The 19,944-nt window shown below is 38.2% G+C and overlaps 1 protein-coding gene across 3 annotated transcripts in view; it reads left to right on the top strand.

The window, feature by feature from the left end:
- The window catches only part of CDC20B (cell division cycle 20B), a 60,485-nt gene extending 41,454 nt beyond the window's left edge, over window positions 1–19,031 (top strand). The window contains exons 7-12 of one of the 3 annotated variants that reach the window (XM_078004738.1): window positions 3,219–3,415; window positions 4,483–4,577; window positions 6,547–6,772; window positions 11,002–11,127; window positions 11,632–11,737; window positions 16,360–19,031. In XM_078004738.1, coding sequence (XP_077860864.1) covers window positions 3,219–3,415; window positions 4,483–4,577; window positions 6,547–6,772; window positions 11,002–11,127; window positions 11,632–11,737; window positions 16,360–16,460 — 851 coding nt within the window. In that variant the 3' untranslated portion in view covers window positions 16,461–19,031. Of the gene's footprint in view, window positions 1–3,218; window positions 3,416–4,482; window positions 4,578–6,546; window positions 6,773–11,001; window positions 11,128–11,631; window positions 11,750–16,359 lie in introns of all 3 variants that reach the window. The other 2 variants (XM_001097747.4, XM_078004739.1) reach the window with 2 other exon arrangements.
- The last annotated feature ends 913 nt before the right edge of the window (window positions 19,032–19,944 follow it).

The raw sequence follows: 19,944 nt of genomic DNA, 5'->3' as shown, positions 1-19,944 counted from the left end.
CCTGACCTCAAGTGATCCACCTGCCTTGGCCTCCCAAAGTGCTGGGATTACAGACGTGAGCCACCATACCCAGCTGCACAGCCCTCTTTCTTTCCTCCCTTTGACAGTAAAACTTTCAAAACATCTTTATACTTACAATTTTCTATTTCTCTCCCCATATTGTCTCAAATCCGCTCTAGTCAAGTTTTAAGTCTCATCATTCAATCGAAACTACTCTTCCAAACATTACCAAAGAACTCCTCGTTGTTAAATCCAAAAGTTACTTCTTAGACTTCATACTGAACCCTAACAACTATATTTGAGACAGGCGATCAATCCCTCCTTCTTGATATCCCACTCTTTTGGGTTTTGTCCAAGAGTGTCTTTTTGTTCACTCTTTCTCATCCTTTTTTACTGATTTGTGTTTCTCTTCCACTTCCCTGGCCTCTAAATGTTGGAGTACCCAAGGCCTATTCCTTGGACATCTTTTCTTCTTTTACTTCGGTTCTATTTAATTGATCTTAGCTTTTTGGCTCTATCTCTTTGTATTGTATTTTGTCGTCATTGTTCTAGGGATTACAATGTGATTTAAACTTTCTCAGTCTACATAGAGTTACTATTGTACACTTCACACAATATATAAACATCTTGCAATCATGTAGGTCTCTCAAACTCCCCAATGCTTTTTAGGTTACTGTAGTTGTCATGTGTGTTTGTTTGTTTGTTATTGTTTTTTGAGGGAGGATCTCACTCTGTCACCCAAGCTGGAGTGCAGTGGCTCAGGCTGGAGACTGTAGAGGCTTACTGTAGCCTCTACCTCCTGGGCTCAAGTGATCCTCCTGCCTTAGCCTCCCAAGTAGCTGGGACCACTGGCACATACCACCTTGTCCAGGTAATTTTTTGATTTTTTGTAGAGATGGGGTCTTACTTTGTTGCCCAGGCTGGTCTTGAACTCCTTGGGCTCAAGTGATCCTTCCACCTTGGCCTCTCGAAGTGCTGGGATTACAGGTGTGAGCCACTGTGTCTGGCCTGTCATGCATTTTGTATTTACATACACTGAAAACCGTCCAATTGTAAGCATTTTAAAATTGAAAAAATATTTAAATAGCTTAAGAGGAAAAAATGGCTCCTATGTTTACCCAAATATTTACCAATTTCAGTGTTCTCTTTCATTTCTGAAGATTCAAGTTTCTCTTTCATATAATGCCCCTTTCGCCTGAAGAGCTTCCTTTAGCGGTTCTTGCAGATTAGGTCTGTTGGCACAGACTTCTGTTAGATTTTCCATCTTCCAGTTTATGAGGTTTTTGCTGGATATAGAATTCTGAGTTGAAAGATTCATCACCACTCCCTACCCCCAGCATTTAAAAGATGTTGTTCCATTGACTGTGGCCTCCATGGTGTCTGGTGAGAACCCCATGGTCATCTGAAATCTTGTTATCTTGCTTCTAAGACCTGACTCTACTTACACATGTTAGATTTTTGGATATTATTCTACAATTCCCTGAGGCTTCATTCTTTAACAAATTTTTTTCTCCCCATTCTTTAGGTTGAATACTTTCTGTTATCTATATTCAAGTTTACTCTTTATCACCTCTATCCTGCTATTCAGCATATCCAAGGAATTTTTCAGATATTTTATTTTTCCATTTTAAAGTTTGTATTTTATGGTTTTTGTATATTTGATTTCCATTTTAGAGCTTTGTTTTATGATTTCTATTTTCTTTACTTAGAAAATACTTTTGGGTTTTCTGTTTATCTGCTAAAGCTTCATGTGACTTTTCATTCATTTCATGTGTGGTTTTCTTCACTTCATGGAGAATATAATGGCTGCTTTAAAGTCTTTGTTTCATAATTTCTATACCTAGGTCACCTTGGAGTTTTCATTTATTGGTTGTTTTGCCTTTACATTTATCCAGTAATTTTGAATTTTGTCTGGATATTGTAGATGTTATGTTATAGTCACTGGATCCTGTGGAGAATGTTGATGTTTTCTTCTGGTTGATGTTTTTGTTCTAGTTAGGTTCATATTTTAAGTTTTGTCTTGCCATTTGTGGGTGGTGTTTCAAATCTTAGATCAGTTTCTTTAACTTTGACCATGCTGGTTTGGGTCTGTATCTCATACATGTGGATCAGAGCCTAGACTGAGACTTGTATGGAGGTTTCAAATCTCAGTTCGTTTCTTAAAGCCTTTGCTAAGCTAATTTGAGTCTCTTCTGCATGTAAATGATTTAGGGGTAAGGCTGAGATGTGTGTGAATTAATATACTCACACTCAGAGGATCTCTTTCTTTTGGCTTTCTCATGTCTAGGACTTTCCCCTCAAACTGGTATCAGTTCTATGCCTCAGGCTCTATTTCCATGGTTTCTCTGACCAGAAAGATGGTGTCCTTTTTATCAGAGTCTTCGCTGGCACTCTATGACTGGGGCCTGTCCTCGGGGCAAATGTGTGAAAGACAAAAGTGGGAAACTCACCCCCGGCCAGGTTGCTTCTCCAAAGTTTGACTCCCTTACTTAGTTTACTGCTTTTTCTTACTTTCCAGGGTCTCCAGGTATTTGTTTTTTATACTTCATTCAGAGTTTAGATTTATCACGGGGAGGGAATGTATTGTAGAGGTTTAAACTACTGTAGGGAAACTGGTGTGCTACTTAGTTTTATACTGATACGTGTCAGTCAGGAGTTTCTGACTGACAAGAAATAAGATAGGGTATATTTTAATAAATTGTCATACAAATATGTTTTCTCTTAGCAGTCAAAGGTTTCTTATTAGTGTAAGCTATAGAATACTGTTGAGAACATGTAGGTATCATACATGAACCATCGCCTCTTCTAGCTGGGTGGTATTTTTGGTTAGAAATGATGGTGGCATCTCCCTTATAGATATCCTAGGTCCAAGGGTGTCTCCATAAGCATTATATGATTTTAATTTTTAGTGATCTGTTAAATGAAGTCTGCATATACTAATAATGGTAGATGAATCTGCCAAATTCTTTAAATGCCTCTAAATAAGTATATATCCGTGTAAATAATAAGCATTATTGCTTATTAGACTGTGAGTGTTGACACCAGATTCTATTATAGTTTTCATTTTTGAACTTTTAAGGATTTTCTTGGTTCCATGTTTCTGTTTTCCAACTAACCATGGGATGGTATTAGTCTTTTCCCTATAAATAAAGTTGTTTATTTGAACATGTTTTCATTTGGCTGTGTAATTACCCTAATTTGAAGTGCTTTTCTTATAGATCTGAATATCCTAGACTGGAGTTTTCAGAATCTTGTTGCCATAGCCCTGGGCTCTGCTGTATACATCTGGAATGGGGAGAACTGCAATGGGATTGAAACCATAGACTTAAGTCTCACTTGTAACTATATCTCTTCTGTGTCCTGGATAAAAGAGGGAACTTGCCTGGCAGTTGGCACCAGCGAGGGAGAAGTGCAAGTACTGGCCAGTTTTTTTTCTCATTATGTTCTCTGTGTATTACTACACTATAATTGACTTTTAATAATAAGTTAATGTAAAGTAGAGAAACTAGTGTGGCTCTTAAAGTATGGGGAATAAAAGGAGATGACATTCTACTTTTTTTTTTTTTTTTTTTACTGAATGGTTTTTAACGAAGACTTAAGGGTACTCTGGTTAGTTTCCACCACAATCTTTCTGTCATGTTTAAAAATATATTTTCTCTGAAACTAAAGTTGGGCTTGTAGAATCTCCAGTTCTGGAGCTTTGGAGAGAGGAAGATACTTTCAGTTCTCCTTTTCACCTGAAGCCATGATTAGGAGTCTGTACTAATTTTTTTTTTTTTTTTTTTTTCCTGACAGGCTCTTTGAAATGGGGATTTATTGAGCTTCCATCAGTCTATCTAATTTCTCATGTATCATTATTATTATTTTTTGTTACTAACAGAATAAACAACACCATTCATGTGCAAATGATTCAGGAGGGCCACAGATGGCTCTCTCACTGCTTTCTCATCTCTGCAATGATAATGAATGCTGTGAAGTCTATGTCATAATTTCTTCTTACACCAAAATTGTCATTCCCCATGGTGATCAGAATATTATCTGTAGCTGGAAGGAAAGGAGTCTCTTAGCAATAAGTGGAATTTCTGATTCTAGGAAGTGTCCGGGTACCCACATCTTATTAATACATTTGTTGGTAACTGTAGGTAGATTTCCAGATTTGTAATTCTCACAATTCAGAAGGAGCTAGAAATGTGGTAATGATTCTCAACCCTTGGCTACACATTGAATTCACCTGGGGAGATTTAAAACAATTGCCATATCCCCAGGTTCTACTCCGCCAACTAAATCTGCATCCATAGTGGTACAGACTCCCCAGCTGATTCTAATACACAGTCAGAATTGAGAACTGCTGGCTAGAGGTGCTGGGTTTTCACTTAGTACAAAAACTAACAATATCAACAGTAATTGGCTCTCAGGCCTTTGAGAAGACAGTGGGCTGTGAAAACTCCAATGCTACATAACTCTCCTTGTTCATTTTTTCAGTTATGGGATGTGGTAACTAAAAAGCGGCTGAGAAATATGCTTGGTCATTTGTCAGTAGTTGGGGCTCTGAGCTGGAATCACTTTATCCTCAGCAGGTAAGACGTGTCTTATTGGAGACAGTTGTGTTTGTATTAACAATTGATTATGGGGCCTGAGTAAACAATTATAATATTCAAAACCTAAACTGACAAAAAAATACAACAAAATAGGCCATTGGACTTAATATCAGGTATGATCCCACCCTCTCAGGTATTCTGATCTGCTGGCGATATAAGTGTCTTGGTGCCCACATGTACCATGTGTGCCTTCTGCATGGGATTCACTAAATTGTTCAGATAAAATGTGAAACTCCCTTCAAGCAAAAGGTTTCTCTGTGCTAAGTAATAGGTACTAAAGGGATATTGTGCTGAAATCAAGTATTTATTGCTATCAGTATCTATACTATGGAATATGTTGAGCTCTTTGGGGCACATTTCCAATTCACAGACCCACAGAAATTATGGCGGAAGGAACCTCGTAGATTATCCTGTTCAGTAGTTCTCAAACTTAAGCATGCATCACAATCACCTGGAGGGCTCCTCAAAACGCAGATTGCTGGCTTCACTTGGGGGGCTTCAGATCCATTAGGTCTTGAGGGGCTGGTAATTGCCATTTCTCATTTCCCAAGTGACGCTGATGATGTATCCCTTTGAGAACTAATGATTTAGTTTAACTGCTTCTTTTTTAACCAGAAAAATTAAGTGACTTCTTCCTGTGACCCTACATAACTGGTCTAAATATATACTGCTTTTAATCATAGCCATTCATTTTCATATTGTAGTTCTTAAGATTAAGGTAGACTTAAGTTAGATAAATCCCAAAGACTTTTAAAATGTATTTAAATAATTTGATGTAAACTTGAGATTTGAATATCTTGTGATTTTGGCCATACTTAAAACAACTTAGTTATTGCAGTCTCCTTTGTGTGTACTCAAACTCCTTCCTATGTACTCAAGCTCCTTTTCTAATCTGCATTGTTAAAGTTTAGTTTCATTATCCACGAGGAAAATGAACAGATCTTTTCTTATAATAATAGCAGCTAACATTTTCAGACTACTCTGTGCCAGGCACTGTGCTGTACTTTTTAATGTGTGTAATTTCATTTTAATCACTGCAGTAACGTGATAAGGTGGTCTCTTATCCTCAATTTTGTTTTTTCAAATGAGTAAACTAAGACACTAGCCTGAAGTCACATGGTTAGTAAGTGACAGAGTTGGGGTAACCCAGCTGGTCTGGCTCCAGAGCCCATATTATTTATCAGAATGCTGTTCAGCATTGCATAGTTTTAAACAATGTGACACTGGACTTTGAGAAATGTCTGAAATAATTGTGGAACATCATTTACTTACTCCTTAGAGAAAATTAAATTAATCTAGAAAGAGTTCATTATCTTTGAAAAAGTGATGTGATCTTTAGTTGTTTAGTTTCACATCAGTGAGCATGAATAGAGACATTATCCACTGATTAGGAATCATATTGCAGTTTGCTGTGACATTCAATTGGTTTTAAACTTCTTTTACATATTAGTGCCTTTAGCAAAACTAAGAGTGGATCTATAGGTTAATAGGAATCTACCTGTTAGAAAATTATTTCCTTTTTTTATGTTTAACATTTTACTATAAATATATACTGAAACCATTTCATTGAGACACGCTGAAATATTCAAAGTTGCAGAAAAGTATTAATATTTCCTAGGTCCAGTATATAAACTACCATTTGGGAAAATCTGGTAATCTCAGCTTAATTTTCCATGGCTGCCTACATCAGATTAAAGTCATTAGAAACATCTATTAAAGGATATTTTTAAATCCAGACTTCAAACTCTGCCAGACAAATCAATTTCACTTGTGAAAAGAATCCTCCAGGCAGAACACTCCATCCTTATTAACCCAAGGAATCTCCACCTGTGTTTTCAATCTGTCCTAGGGGTCTTTCAGAAGTTTTACTTTGAACTATGCTTTCCTCCATGTTTTCAAATGTTTATGTAGCAACAGGGCTTAATTTTTTTGTTATATAAACTCACAGTGGGTCAAGATTGGGGCGTGTTTATCATCATGATGTTCGGGTAGCCCAGCATCATGTTGGAACACTTCGCCACAAGCAAGCTGTGTGTGCTCTGAAGTGGTCACCGGATGGCAGGCTGCTTTCCAACGGCTGCAGTGATGGACTGCTGACAATATGGCCCCACGACCCAGGTGCCAGTGCACAGGGCCAACCGCTGAAAGTCATACCCCGGTCTACAGCAGTCAAGGTAAGAAACTCAGTAGCTTTCTAGGTTTCCTGTTACTCAGAGACCACTGGGTATCCTTCACATATAAAAAGAAAATCATTAAGCCAATATTTTGAGATTTTTCTTTCTCTAGAATTTGCTTTGGAGTTTGTCATCACTCTCCTGAAAGACAACCCTATTTATGCTTCCCACTGGTCAGATTTTTTAGTTGTAGGTGACTGAAACCAAAGTCAAACTTATGCTTAAGCAAAAAAGTAAATCTATTTTTTCATGTAACTGTGGAGTCCTGGGTACATACGGCTGGTTTTAAATATCAGCTGGATCTAAGGCTTTGAGTAGTGTCATTTGGGCCCATCTTTTTAGCTCTTGGCTCTGCTTATCTCTGGTTTCATTCTTCCTTCAGACTTCATTTTCTGGGCAAGATGGCTCTTGGCAGCTTCAGCTTCAGATTCTTCCAGATGGGTGCTGGATAAGAAGCCATCTTTCCTTATAACTCTGGTGGAAATGTGCCAGGGAGGACCCTAGTCTGCCTTTGGTCACATTCTCATCTCTCAGTTAATAATTGTGGCTAGAGAGATGGGCACACTGACGGGCCTGGGTCACAAGCTCACATGTAAGGAAAGAGACCCATTGTCAGAAAATGGCAGGGTGCTGTGAAGTTAGATCAATGCTCCACCATGTTCTGCATAATTATTTATTTCTCTGACTGTTAAATTCTTATTTCTAGTAAAAAAATCCATACTTTCCTTCTTGAGGAGTTGGTGACACAGATGTATGTCTTGACCTCAACATAGTCCCAGAATATATGTCACTCGCAGAGCAAAGAAATGGTTCTACCTTATTAACAATAAGCAAATTGATTACAAGATGATTTAAAAGTTATTACAGGGTTTCCTAATATAGGATGATGTATGTAGTGACTACTGCCACTACATTGTGCTACCCCGAAATTCCTGGCTTGTGGTTTTTCATGTCTACAGGATATTGAGAATGATGATCAGTCCAAATTCCCACTATTCATTACTTGAAAAAAAGTAGGCAAAATGTATGTAAAATATTCTGTCTGAAAACAACATACAAAAACAAGACAAAAAAATAGTTGAAAACCCAAGCCAAGCAAGACAAGTTACCTTTTTAAATGTCTTGTTGTCAAAAATCTAATGCATTGAACTACTAAATGGGAGTCCTCTTCACTAAGAAAGAGTTTCTGGAAACCAGAGCAAGCCAAGCCTCCTGGCAGTCAGCACCTGGGGAATCACTGAACAGTCACCAGTCATGTCTCTTCAGTCACCAGCTAACCAACTGGTGAAGCAGGAGTAGACTTTGCAGGTTGACATCTTTGTGATTCCTCTCATGGTGTAGCTTCTAATTTTGCCAAAATATTTATTATAAAAGCTATCTAGAACAGTAGGGTATTTAAGAAAATGATTATTAATAAATATAAAAAATATTATCCATCATATGGTAAAACTGGGGTCCGTGGGTTCAGGGGAATTTCTGAGCCTCTTGAAATTGCAAAATTATGTTTTCTGTGAAATAGCCCACTTCTCCAGCCTAATCAGAGGTGGAGAATTGTTATTTGAAAAAGATAAAGCAGGGAACTTTAACTTATGATATATATTGTAGATATTTTATTTTGACTGAGAACATTACATTCACCAGATTTATTAAACTGTACATTCATTCACCATATGAGACGAAGGCCTTTACTTTGAGTGTAGGTAGGCTGATTAGAATTCCTCATTGTCTTTCTTGTATGAACTACAACCATATTTCATTGTTCAAGGTTTCTATTTATAGTATCTGTCTGATTATCTATTGCTGTGCAACAAATTACTCAAAAACTTAGAGGCTTAAAACAATAATAATTTCATTATCTTTTATGGTTTCCTGGGTAAGGATTCTGGGAAAATGTCATCGGAGCAGTTCTGGCTCAGGATCACTCATGAGGTTGCAGTCAGACAGCATCAGAAGCTAAACGTGCTGGGGGCTGCACCAGTTGTTTGCCAGCTGGCTGGGCATGCTCCTTCTTGCAATTTGCATCTTCATGTTGTGTGAGCTGATTTGGGTTTCCTTACAACGTGGTTGCCTCAAGCCAGTTGGAATTTGTGCTTCAGGGAAATAGGTCCAGTGCTTCAGAGAGCAAGGTGAAAGTGGTAATACCTTTTATTAATATAACCAATTTTGCAAGTCATGCAGTGTCACTTGTCACATTTATTGGTTCCAGGTTAGTCACAAGTCCCCCCAGATTCAAAGGTAGAGGAATTAGATTGTACCTATTGATGGAGGGAATGGGCAAGGCTTAGAAGGTCTTGTTGGATGAAAGACAGTGTTGTAGCTATCTTTGGAAAATACAATCTGCTGCAGAATCTTTAAAGTAGAGTGAGGCCAGGTACAGTGGCTCATGCCTGTAATCCCAGCACTTTGGGAGGCTAAGGAGGGTGGATGGCTTGAGCCCCAGGGAGATCGAGGCTTCAGTGACCCCTTGTGGTAACACTGCACTCCATCCTGGGCAACAGAGTGAGACTGTGTCTTAAAAAAAAAAAAAAAAGCTTCCAAATTGTTTAATTGAGTTCATAGAAGTAACAATCATCTTTAGTCCAAATAAAGTAGGTGATTTAATTAAACATTTACATGTGATTTGATGAAATCACAGTTATAATAACAAGTTCACCTGTTATAAACAGGTTTGGCAAAACACAGTGGGTTCTATAAACCTACAGCTTAATTAGTGGGAGCAGAAGTGTGGAGCATTCTAGAGAACAGAAGATTAGTATGCTATGGGTAGAAATAAATATATTTTACAGAAGGAGAGGAGAACTTTGGTAAATTTAGCAAGTTGGTTAAATGAAGAATGAGAGGAACTATTGTATATTCAGATGTGTGTTTTTAAAAAATGGACTCAAACTTTTGTAAGAAAAGCATTAAGATGTAGGTGCTTAAATGGTAAAAAAATTCACATGGTGGGAAATGCTGGAGGAACATAAATACACAGAAAAAAGTTCATTCTTGCTAAGAAGAAAATAAATTACCCTTATAATCTGTTTTATAATTATTATAATTTCACTAGATGTAAAATAACATTTTTAACTTCATGTAACTTTTAGCCAGGGTGAAATTAGTATACCCATTGGATGCTGGTGCTGTAAAAAGTGATAACTGTTTGGAAAATTTTATGTCAACTCTTTTGAACCTTGGAATTTACTTAAAAAATTTGTCAGAAAAAAAAGACATGTAGAATATATTCATTACAGTGTACTTTATGAGAACAGACAACAAATAAAACACATGCAGAAAAACAAAAAAAAAATACTCCTTTCCAAAAAAAAGCAACCCAACCCAATACAAATAAAACCACAATACAACAAAAACCAAAACAGGTCCGGCATTAGCAGAACAAAAATTAATCAGGATACAACAGCATGATGGAATATTATGGGATTGTTAAAAATTATAATTGTGAAAAGTATATTAAAATGTGGAAAAGTGTTTATATGATAGATGAAAACAACAGAAAATAATCAAATAGTATAAACACTATGTTTGCTACTTTATAAAATATTTTTACATGTAGAAGAGAAGATGCAAAAATGAGGGTGGTTACCAAGATGAGTGATAAGGATACATAGATACATACAATTGTAGTATTTATTAAAATGTCCTTTAAAGTGATTGTTATTAGTCATTTTAATTACCAATGTAAATGTGTGATACTAAATCCTATTTTTTAAATTAACTGTAATTATAAATAAATAGAAGGCAATTTTATTTTCTGAACTGCCTTAAGATTTGAAGTGCTTGAGACTTTTGAGTTGTGAGCAATCACATATAGTTCTCTTTTATCTGACCACTACCTGGAACATAAGGACACAGGTAGACAAATCAGAGAAAGCCTGCATTTTCAGAGCCAATTTGCAAGGGCACGTGTGAACTACTCCAGCAGCAGATTTTTGCCCCATAGTATGTATTGCATGTAGCTTTCCAACTGTTATTGCATAGTCTATGTTAAAAAAATCCACAATTGTTATCATAATTTGAGTCATGTTAGGTATCTTCCCTTCCAGAAGTGACTGCTAGTCCCTGAGGAGTAATCTCTAGAGGGTGCAGTTGCTCCTGCCTTTGGATAGCAGGCCCAGGAGAGCTGTGACAGGTGCAGACCTGGGGACTTGCTGCTTACTTAAGTGCATCACATTCATGAGTGCACCTTCTTTGAAGCTGACCTGTCTGTGCTATTATGTGAAACTTTAAAGGCTATGGATTGGTGTCCCTGGCAGTCTGGGGTCCTTGCCATTGGAGGAGGAATGAAGGATGGATGCTTACACATCTTGGATATAAATGCTGGGAAGAGCATACAGACCCCAAGCACAAACTCACAGGTTAATATCTCCTCTGGGCTTCATCTTCATTTCAATCTTCTGCATTCTTGTGAAAATAGTTTATGACAGAGCCTATGCCCACAACAAGCTCTCTTTCTCTATTGAGTCCATAAGGAATTTGAGTTCTCAAGAGTTTCTTTTTATTGTAAAAACCTCTTCATTTGTGAGTTCAAAGTTAATATAATTTGTATTTTCTATTTTTCATATTTCCTTTCTTTCCCATCACTGCTTTGACCATGAACTTTGAGGGTAGTCTGGCTCTTCCTGGCCAATGGTCACAGTTCACTTAAATTCTTCCATTTACTACACCTAAGCCTATTTGTATACTTGATCCTTTGTTGCCTTGGATAAACTTTCCTAGAATGGATGTAATTTCTTTAACATCCTACTCCAGCTGTACTGGAGGTTGGGTCATGGACAGTGCATACTGTCTATAACCAGTTTAAGTATATTCATAAGGAATCAGAAATTGTAATAATTCTGTATTTTTGATCATTATTTCAGATTTGTTCCTTAATCTGGCTACCTAAGACAAAGGAGATTGCAACTGGCCTAGGTACTCCCAAGAATGATGTGACTGTGTGGACTTGTCCCACTGTGTCCAGGTCTGGTGGGTTTTTTGGTAAGCAAATGGGTGAGTAAAATGCCATGCATCTATAGCAAAGTGAGCTGTTGTTGAGGGGAATGAAAGATTTTCTCCTTCCGGTTTTTCTCAGTACATATTTCATCAGAGGTAAAAGTCCTACATCCACCCTACCTCAGAGAGTGTATAGTTGAATGTTTCTGAATTTGACTAAGATGGTTCATCACTTTAAATTAAGTCATCTTCTCCTTGCATATGTATATGAATGATGGAGTGGTGATCTTGGGCAGTTTTTGAACTTGAGTTAGCATCACAAATCATTTTATTTTGAAGAAAAACTAATGGTGTAGAATGGGTGGAAGATAAGGCAATCTGAAAGGGCAAGACATTATTATGTGTCAGGAGGCCACTGATGACCATGAGGCTTCCTCTGTGAACATCTGCCCTTTCAAGGTAGACCACTATTCTTCTCAGCTTAGTTCTACCAACTTTTACTGGGTACTTCTCGAGAGAAAGACCCCATGATGGGGAGCAAGACCCAGGCCCTGTCCTCTGGGCCTTAAATCTTTTGTGCAATCTAGAATGTTAAAGGGGGCTCAAGGGTGAGTAGAATATCTCCTCTACCCAGCCCAGGGAAACATGAAGACAAAACTGGTGGTCGGTACAAGAACGGGGCATCCTGTAGAACTCTGATTATATATCCCATCTTTTTCCTCTCTCCACTCACCCGGCTTCCTGGCCAATCCCTGAGATTTACTTACTCATTATTTATTTATGAAGCATCTATTATGTGGCAGGTACTTTCTAGGGTGCTGGGGATACACAGGTGAACAAGAGAGACAATGTCCTTGCCCTCAGGGAGCCCACACTTTTGTGAGAGGAGACATGCAGAAAACAAATATATACAATGTTAGGTGGTGATAATACCATAACTTTCTTTGGAGATTCTGAAAATGTTAACGGGCAACAACGAAACAGCCTTATTGGGTAGACTTCCTGCCTCTGTTGATGAGCCCGACTGGACCTCAGCCTCAGAATGACCTTTGTATTCTTCAGCTGTCACACTCTGTGGCCTGTATCAGAATACAGGCAACTCTTAGCAGAGCCATTTTGGTGATCAGGTGCAAGTGTAGGAAGAGCATGAGTCATATTTTTTTGCATATTTTAAATCAAAAGACATGCAATTCCCTGGACCTTTTCAGATTAGAGAAGTATTGTAAATCAAGCCTTAAAACCTGGTTCTTTACAAAACTAATTCCAGCAGCTAGGCAGGGCCTTCATCTAGGTGGGGGCATGTGATAGGATATTCAAATCAATTTTCTGATGCTTGGAATAAAGAATGTACTTATCAGGTGTATTTCCTTGTTTCTCTGGCCCTTACAAGTGATAAGTACTTTAGTTTTAACTCCTTGTGAATTTTTTCACTAATATTAGACAGAATTTCCAAGAGTGCATTTTAACCTTTTCTCTTAAAATGCTTATAGTTGGAGACGAGGTTACTTTTGAGCTCTTAGACACTCATTTTCATCTCTAACCCATTAGTTCCTTCTACATACAGTATTTCTCAAAAGTGTTTAGCAGTTATACAAAACATGTATACAAAGTTGTTAATACAAAAACATGCCATGTGGTCAGTAAGTTTGCAAATTTGGGGTTAAGCTAGAACAGTTTTTTCTCTTTATTTTCTTTTTATTTAATTTTTTTTGAGGCAGAGTTTCACTCCGTCACCCCGGCTGAAGTTCAGTGGCACCATCTCAGCTCACTGCAACCTCCACCTCTCAAGTTGAAGTGATTCTTCTGCCTCAGCCTCCCTAGTAGCTGGGACTACAGGTGCCAACTACCACTCCTGGCTTATTTCTGTGTATTTTTAGTAGAGATGGGGTTTCACCATGTTGGCCAGGCTGGTCTCGAACTCCTGACCTTAGGTGATCCACCCACGTCGGCCTCTCAAAGTGCTGGGATTACAGATGTGAGCCACTGTGCCTGGCCTGTGTTTTCTTTCTTAAGGACCTTCCAAAGGCTTGGATAGATTATGTGTATTGTGCATCACCAAGAGAAGGTGATAGCATTCGTTGTTTCCCCAAACACACTTGGGAAATCTGTAGTGGGGGGCATCTTGAAGTACTTGTTCCATGAACACACTGAGGGAGCACTGCTGTGTCCCCTGATACTGCCTAGGTATTTAATTTTTATGGCTTTTGTTGTGAGGCTGTGTTTCCATTGTGGGTCAAGAACAGAGCCCTCGACATACACCTGATGATTGGGATCTGGATCAGTGTCTTCAAACTAGGGGTTATGATCATTGGATTATGAATGTAGTGAGTCAAGATCAGCAATAAAAAGTGAAATAGAATAGTATAGATGGGAAAATGGAAAATTAGGTAGTATTTTGTGAAACTTTTGTTATGGTTATGTAGTACATTTATGTGTCTATATATGGGGTTGCTACATAAAACGTAGTTTTGGCTGTGGGTTGTGGTCACAAAGTTTGGAACAAAACTATTCTAGATTCTGGTCACACCTTTACTAAGTTTTACCCTGTTAACCATAGTCATGACTTTTTTTGGGAGGGAAAATTTCAGTTAAAGAGACCTCATCCACCTGACCACAGAAGAAAGGTAACTTATGATTATTCCCACCTATTAAAGAGTTGTAATTTTTAAGCTTTAAAATCGGAGTAGGTAGCTCTTTAGCTTGTAGGGTGAGATCTGGCCTTTGGCTTGGTTTCACCATTCCGTGTGTCAATATGTGGTCTCATTTATGACTATAGTTGCAGAAATAGACAACATTTTCATGCTTTCAGTGTCTGTATTCTTAGAACCTGGGAAAATAAACCCTAAAAAGGACCTTTGTCTGACATAAAGAAGACATTTCCCACTATCTGGTAAATTAAGATTGTCACTGATATGCGAGAAAAACTTCAAGAATGCCTTTGCATCCAATCCAAATGCCATTTTTCTAACAAATTCTAGAAGTACCTTTCCAATTTTTAAGTCAAGATAGTTTTCAGTACATGCTTTGGAAAAGATTGGGATTTCCCCCCACCGTTACTCCTTTTCCCTTTTTCTCTTCTTCATCACAACACAGAAGAGTGAAGACATATTTATTACCTATTATATTTATTGAATAGACTTTTCTTTCTTATTAATTTAAAAGCATTAGTGCAGCCTGGGCAACACAGACTCCATTTCTAGAAAAATTACAAAAATTAGCCGGACGTGGTGGCACACTCCCTATAGTCCCAGCTATTTGAGAGGCTGAGGTGGGAGGATCACTTGAGTCCAGGAGGTTGAGGCTGCAGTGAACTGTGTTTGCACCACTACACTCCAGTCTGGGTGACAGAGTGAGACCCTGTCTCAAAATAAATAAATAAATAAATAAAAGCATTAGAGTAATGTTTTATTATATATTTATCCTCTTCTTTTTAAGAGGCTGGATCTTGCTATGTTGCCCAGGCTGGAGTGCAGTGGCTATTCACAGGCTTGATCATAGTGCACTGTAGCCTCAAACACCTTGCTTCAAGTGACCCTCCTGAGTAGCTGGGACTGCAGGCGTGTGCCACTGTGTCCATCTCCTATATTTATCCTTTTAAAACAACTAAATCAAGTTGCTTTTCATTTATATGGTTTTATTATTTTTTAAATAATAGACAGTGGTCTTCCATAAAAAAAGACATTCTTTGGTCAGGGTTTGGTGTGTGGTCTGAATAGTCAGAGCGTTGAATTGGATCCTAGTTCTGGCTCTGCCATTAATTAGCTGTGTGACCTTTGGCAACACATTTGGTATCCCCAAATCTTTTCCCTCACCTATAAAAGGGGCCTGCATTGTCTTTATAAATGTAAACTTGCTGCTTCAGTTTATCTGATTAGTTTATTGAAAGCTGGGGCCCAGTGGGATACTTCTTGGGGAGGCCTGGGGTATGTGGCAGGAGCATCGCACTGGCATTCGTAGGAATGGGTGGATTAGAGACGACAGAACTAACAACAGTATAGGGCATGAAGGGTGTGGTAGGCTGATAAATAGTCTCCTAAAGGATATCCATGCTAAATCTCTGGAACCTCAGAATGGGACCTATTTAGAAATATTGCATTTGGAGATGTCATTAAGGATCTTGACATAAAATCATCCTGGATTATCCAGGTGGCCCTAAATCCAATGACAAGTATCCTTGTGAGAGACACACAGAGGAGAACAGACACACAGAAGAAGAGGTGATGTGGCCACAGAGGCAGAGCCTGGAGTGATGTGGCCACAGAGCAATGATTGCCAATAGCCGCAAGGCACAGAATCACCTCGAGAGCATCCCTAGGGAGCACCGCCCCTGTGACCCCATGATTTCAGACTTCCCATCTCCAGAACTGTGAGAATCAATTTCTGTTGTTTTAAGCCACCCAGTGAGTGGTGATCTGTTATGGCAGCCACAGGACACTGATACAGGGGCAAGAGCACTGAGGGAGAAAACTGTCCCAGTCAGCCCTGGCTGCTGTCTCCCAGCATGGCTCAGTTGGTGGCAGCTCTGAACCTGGTGGGTGTGGGAAAGCCCTTTATCCTGGGATGGGACTCATGACCCCACCTCACATTGCCTATAGTCCTGAGCAGCAGCCCATGTAACGTGGAGGATTATGAACTGTCTTTCCCTTTTCCCCCAGGCCACAGGGGCAGAGTGCTGCACCTGGCTTTGAGTCCAGACCAGACCCGGGTGTTTTCTGCTGCAGCTGATGGGACGGCCTCTGTATGGAATTGCTACTAGCACCCAGCCCCTCTAGGTTTCAGTTTCCTTATTTCTAAGTGAAGATGATGATGTTGGCTATGTCTTCTCCATGGAGTTTTTATGAGTATCAAACAAGTTGAAATACTCTTCTTGATGTGAATGCCTGTTTTCCTGTTCTTTCTCAGATTGCTTTATTTGCTCTGCCTCCCAGAGATCGACTTCTTTCCTTCTCTGCTTTCCTCTTTCTGCCCCTCTTCCTCCCCCTTTTCTTCTTCCTCCCCTTCTTACCCCTTTCTAGAGATTCATTTTCACTACTTTATTCAGAATAACATCTACAGCAAAGATTTCTACTTCTTTCCCATCTGACTTTTCTCCCTAGCTCCAAACCTCATATTTCTGATTGCCTCGGGATAGTTCCCTTTCGAGATTCTTTCCTGTCTTTAGCTCAATCTCAACACATTGAAAACACGACCCATTCACTTGAAAAACATTTATTAAAATCTCACTATATGCTAGGCAGTATGTTAAGCATGCATATTACTTTCTCTAAAAATCAGTTCTGTAGGAATCTCTTCTCCTCCTGATGGTCTTATCCTTATCCTGGTCCCCTACTCAGGGAACCTCCTGGTTCTTCTCTGTGCTTCCTTGGTTCACCCTTTGCTCTCTTTTCTTTTGTTTCACTTAGTCACATCCTGCGTGCCTGACAGCTAGTCTGCTGTAGTTGCCTTATAACTGTTTCTCTTGACTCCACACCACTGCTAGGTTAAGCATCTAAAAGTCCCGTGCTGATCCTCTCAGTCTCCTGCTCGTAAACTCTCGAGGACACCCTATTACCAAGCACCTTTGACCTCGGCCTCTGGAGTCCTGAGCCCAGGACTTGAAGTTAGATCTGTTCTTGCCTTGGCTCTGCCATAAATACACCCTGTAACCTTGGATGTGTTGCAACATCTGCAAGGATAGGAATTTGGATTTGATCACTGCTAAGGTTCCTTCAAACTTGATCAGTTCACTGTTCTGTCTTTTGAATGTTGATTCCCATTCATCTCCTATATTAAGACTTTGGTTAAGTCTTGTGATTTCCTGCCTTGTTGGAGCTTTTCTTCTAATCTGAATTCTTGCTTCTCTCTCCTTTTCCTTTACACACCCACACAAGTCCTAACCTCTCCAGGAAGTGTTTTGAAATGATGTTACCTGGGTTTGAGTTCTTGGCATTAGCCTGTATCATCTACCTGGTATTACTATACTATTACAGCTGTTTAAAAAAATCTTATTACTGTCTGAATCATTGGTTATTTTGGTTTTAACATCCTGAGGAGTTTAAATTGAAGGCTTGAGAGAGCATGCATTATATTTTTTGGTGCTCCTTAGTATGTTCTACATATGACAGATAACAAATATTGGCTGATTATTTTTTTTTTGCTTCGACATGACTTGTTTTTACTAATACATACCCATTCCCTATGCCCCCAAAATCGATACAACATAACAAAAACTTTGAGAATTCAAAAGTAGAATGGTATATACCAGGGGAGTTTAGGACTCTTCTGTTAAATTAGTGTTAATTTGTCAATATATATATTTATTTTCCCTGTTTTTAAAATTTAAATCTGTTTGGTAATGTTAGTAATTCTTGCCTTAGAAAATTTTAGGCCACTGAAAGCCACAGGTGTGATCGTTTTCTGCAATGCACACTCTTCTTTAATGGTTTTAATTTGATCTTCCTAATAAGCCAGGTATAAACTGTAAGAAAATGTTTAGAAGAAAATGAGCAAAATGATTAGACCATTTCCAGTGTCCCCTGCTATTCTGTTGTGGATACTTCTGTTTTAATACTCTGACGACACTATGTCATGACCAAAGGCCACTTCTCTCAATTAATACTGGCACGTGAACAACAGGCTCTCATTTAAGAAAAATATTAATATATCTGTTACTATGATTAGTTTTGTTGGGAAGTTTGGAATATGATTTTCATAAAGAAAAAGGTAAGCTTTCATATAGCACACAAAAGCCTGGGCTACAACTTATTTTTAAATTTTGAAATTAAAAATTTTTCATGGAGTAATAATTCACATATAGTAAAGCACATAAGTCTTAAGTTTATAGCTTGATGAGTTTTAAATTTGTGAATAAACAACTGTGCAACCACCATCTAGATCAAGATATGAACATCTCTAGTACCCTAAAGGGATCCCTCGTGTCCACTCCTAGTTAGCACCTCCACATTTTTCTGACTCCTATCCCCATGGATTAGTTTTCCCTTATGCCAACTTTTAGATAAATGGAATCTCATCATGTGTATTCTTTTTTATCTCACTTTTCCTCAACATTAAATTTGTGTTGCATAAAACTGAAGTTTGTTCTTTTCATTGCTGTGTAATATTTTATTGTATGACTGTATAACAGTTGTTTATCCATTTTATTGTGTGTGGATATTTGAGTTATTTCTAGTTTTGACTTCCAAGAATAAAGCTGCTATGTACATTCCAGAACACATCTTTGGTGGATAAAAGCACTCATGTCTGTTTGGGATCTACCCAGGAGTGGAATTGCTAGGTCATAGGTTTATATATATGTTGAGTTTTAGTAGACACTGCCAATTTTCCTATGACGTTGTACTAATTTATACTTCTACCAGCAGTTAACAAGGGTTCCATACAACCACTTTTTAAACAGAGTTCAAAATCTGTAGTACGTATTGACAGTAGGGAATATTCCATTCTCTTTTTGCAGTTAAAGTCCTAACTAGCAATGAGGGAATTGTAGCAAGTATTTAAAATATCATCGTAGTTACTCTCTCAGAGCGTCTCTTTTATATAGTAGCACCAGGCCTCCTTTTCTAGTATAAAGATTCATCCCTGGTTGCATATTACAATCACTGGGGAGCTCACATAAAGCATACTACATCCCGGGTCCCACCAAATACCAATTAAATCAAAATGTGTAGAGGTAGGACCTGGGCATTGGTAGTTTTAAAGAGCTTAGTGAGTCTAATGAACGACCATGGTTGAAAACCAATGTACTATTATTTTAGCCAGTCTTTAAGCTATGCTCCTTCCTTTGTTGTTGGTGTTTTATTTTTGCACCTTCCTTTGTTTTAAGAGCCTGTCTCTTAGTGTTGCTGTATGTTATTGGTTTGAATATGTATTATGCATGTATATGTGTGTGTATATGTGTATATATATGTGTGTATGTGTATGTATATACATATGTAGATAAACACATATATGTATATATTGAAATTTGTATTACATAATATATAATATACATATATAAAATTTATATTACTAAAGGGACTATAGAAATTGAAAGAATCTGTTCACATAATAACATCTTGAAGTGACTGCAGGCTGATGACTACCTACTAAATTCACTATGTTGAAAAAATATGATAAGGGCTTTTTCCAAAGAAAACTTTCTGGACACAAGTGAACACTCACTCTCTACTATGGGATGGCAGCCACTGTAACTCTCATGTTGATTGGATCTACCCAGTCTCAAGAACAAAGAGAACTGAGAAATC

The sequence above is a fragment of the Macaca mulatta genome, chromosome 6, assembly GCF_049350105.2.
Source record: "Macaca mulatta isolate MMU2019108-1 chromosome 6, T2T-MMU8v2.0, whole genome shotgun sequence".
Classification (NCBI taxonomy): domain Eukaryota; kingdom Metazoa; phylum Chordata; class Mammalia; order Primates; family Cercopithecidae; genus Macaca; species Macaca mulatta.
Note: the sequence above shows the minus strand (reverse complement) of the source record. Positions and strands in the feature narration are given on the sequence as shown.